The sequence below is a fragment of the Lipotes vexillifer genome, unplaced genomic scaffold (assembly GCF_000442215.2).
Source record: "Lipotes vexillifer unplaced genomic scaffold, Lipotes_vexillifer_v1.1 scaffold433, whole genome shotgun sequence".
Classification (NCBI taxonomy): domain Eukaryota; kingdom Metazoa; phylum Chordata; class Mammalia; order Artiodactyla; family Lipotidae; genus Lipotes; species Lipotes vexillifer.
In genome coordinates this window covers 106,276-106,952 of record NW_006774285.1, presented here as the reverse complement: position 1 = coordinate 106,952, position 677 = coordinate 106,276, and the positions used below count along the sequence as shown (strand labels likewise).

The window sequence follows — 677 nt, the reverse complement described above, 5'->3', positions numbered from 1 at the left end:
CTGGAGGTGGGGCAGCAATCTTGAACCCTGGTGTTAATTCCCTGGTTTCTAGGCTTGGCTATAAGAAGTATGAACATGTCCTCTGTACTCTGAAGGTGGACAGTAATGGTGTGATCACAGTAAAACCTGACTTCACTGGCTCCAGAGGACCCTACAGGTGAGAAAAGGAAGAAAGGGATGGCGGAGACTGGCATTGCTTTCCTTGGCTTCACTTCTTGCCCCAAGTTGAGGAGATTCTCTGAAAGCCCTTCATGTGTTCTAACTTTTAAATTCCCAGTCAGTGGTTCATATTCTGTTCCAGGTCATAGACCCTTAGGACACTGGGCATCCTGTTCTCAGAAAATATGCACCTACCCTGATTTGAAAGTGATACCTTCATCAGTGTTGTCAAGTGAAAATAATTCTCTGTGCTGCTGCGTTTAGGGACTAATCAAAACTGGGAGAGATGAACTAGCCAGGTCTTCTCCTCTGGCCTGACTGTTCCTCATCTTACGTCTTAGAATAACAGAACTGTAAATCGGCCCCTCCCTGGGCTGGGTCTGGAGGGCCCCACCTCCTGTTTGCTGAGTTAGTCCCTTTGTGGCTTTGACCTTACAGAATCGAGACAGAAGGGGAGAAGCAGGAGCTGTGGAAGTATACGATTGACAGCGTGTCCTCCCTTGCACAGCCTGAGGAGG

General features: G+C 48.3%; 1 protein-coding gene across 1 annotated transcript in view; it reads left to right on the top strand.

Annotated features, from left to right (window-relative positions):
* MKS1 (MKS transition zone complex subunit 1) overlaps window positions 1–677 on the top strand; it is a 10,846-nt gene that overhangs the window by 4,265 nt on the left and 5,904 nt on the right. Inside the window, 2 exon segments of the mRNA XM_007449051.1 lie at window positions 53–157; window positions 598–677. The exon segment at window positions 598–677 is cut by the window's right edge and continues 8 nt beyond it. Coding sequence (XP_007449113.1) covers window positions 53–157; window positions 598–677 — 185 coding nt within the window.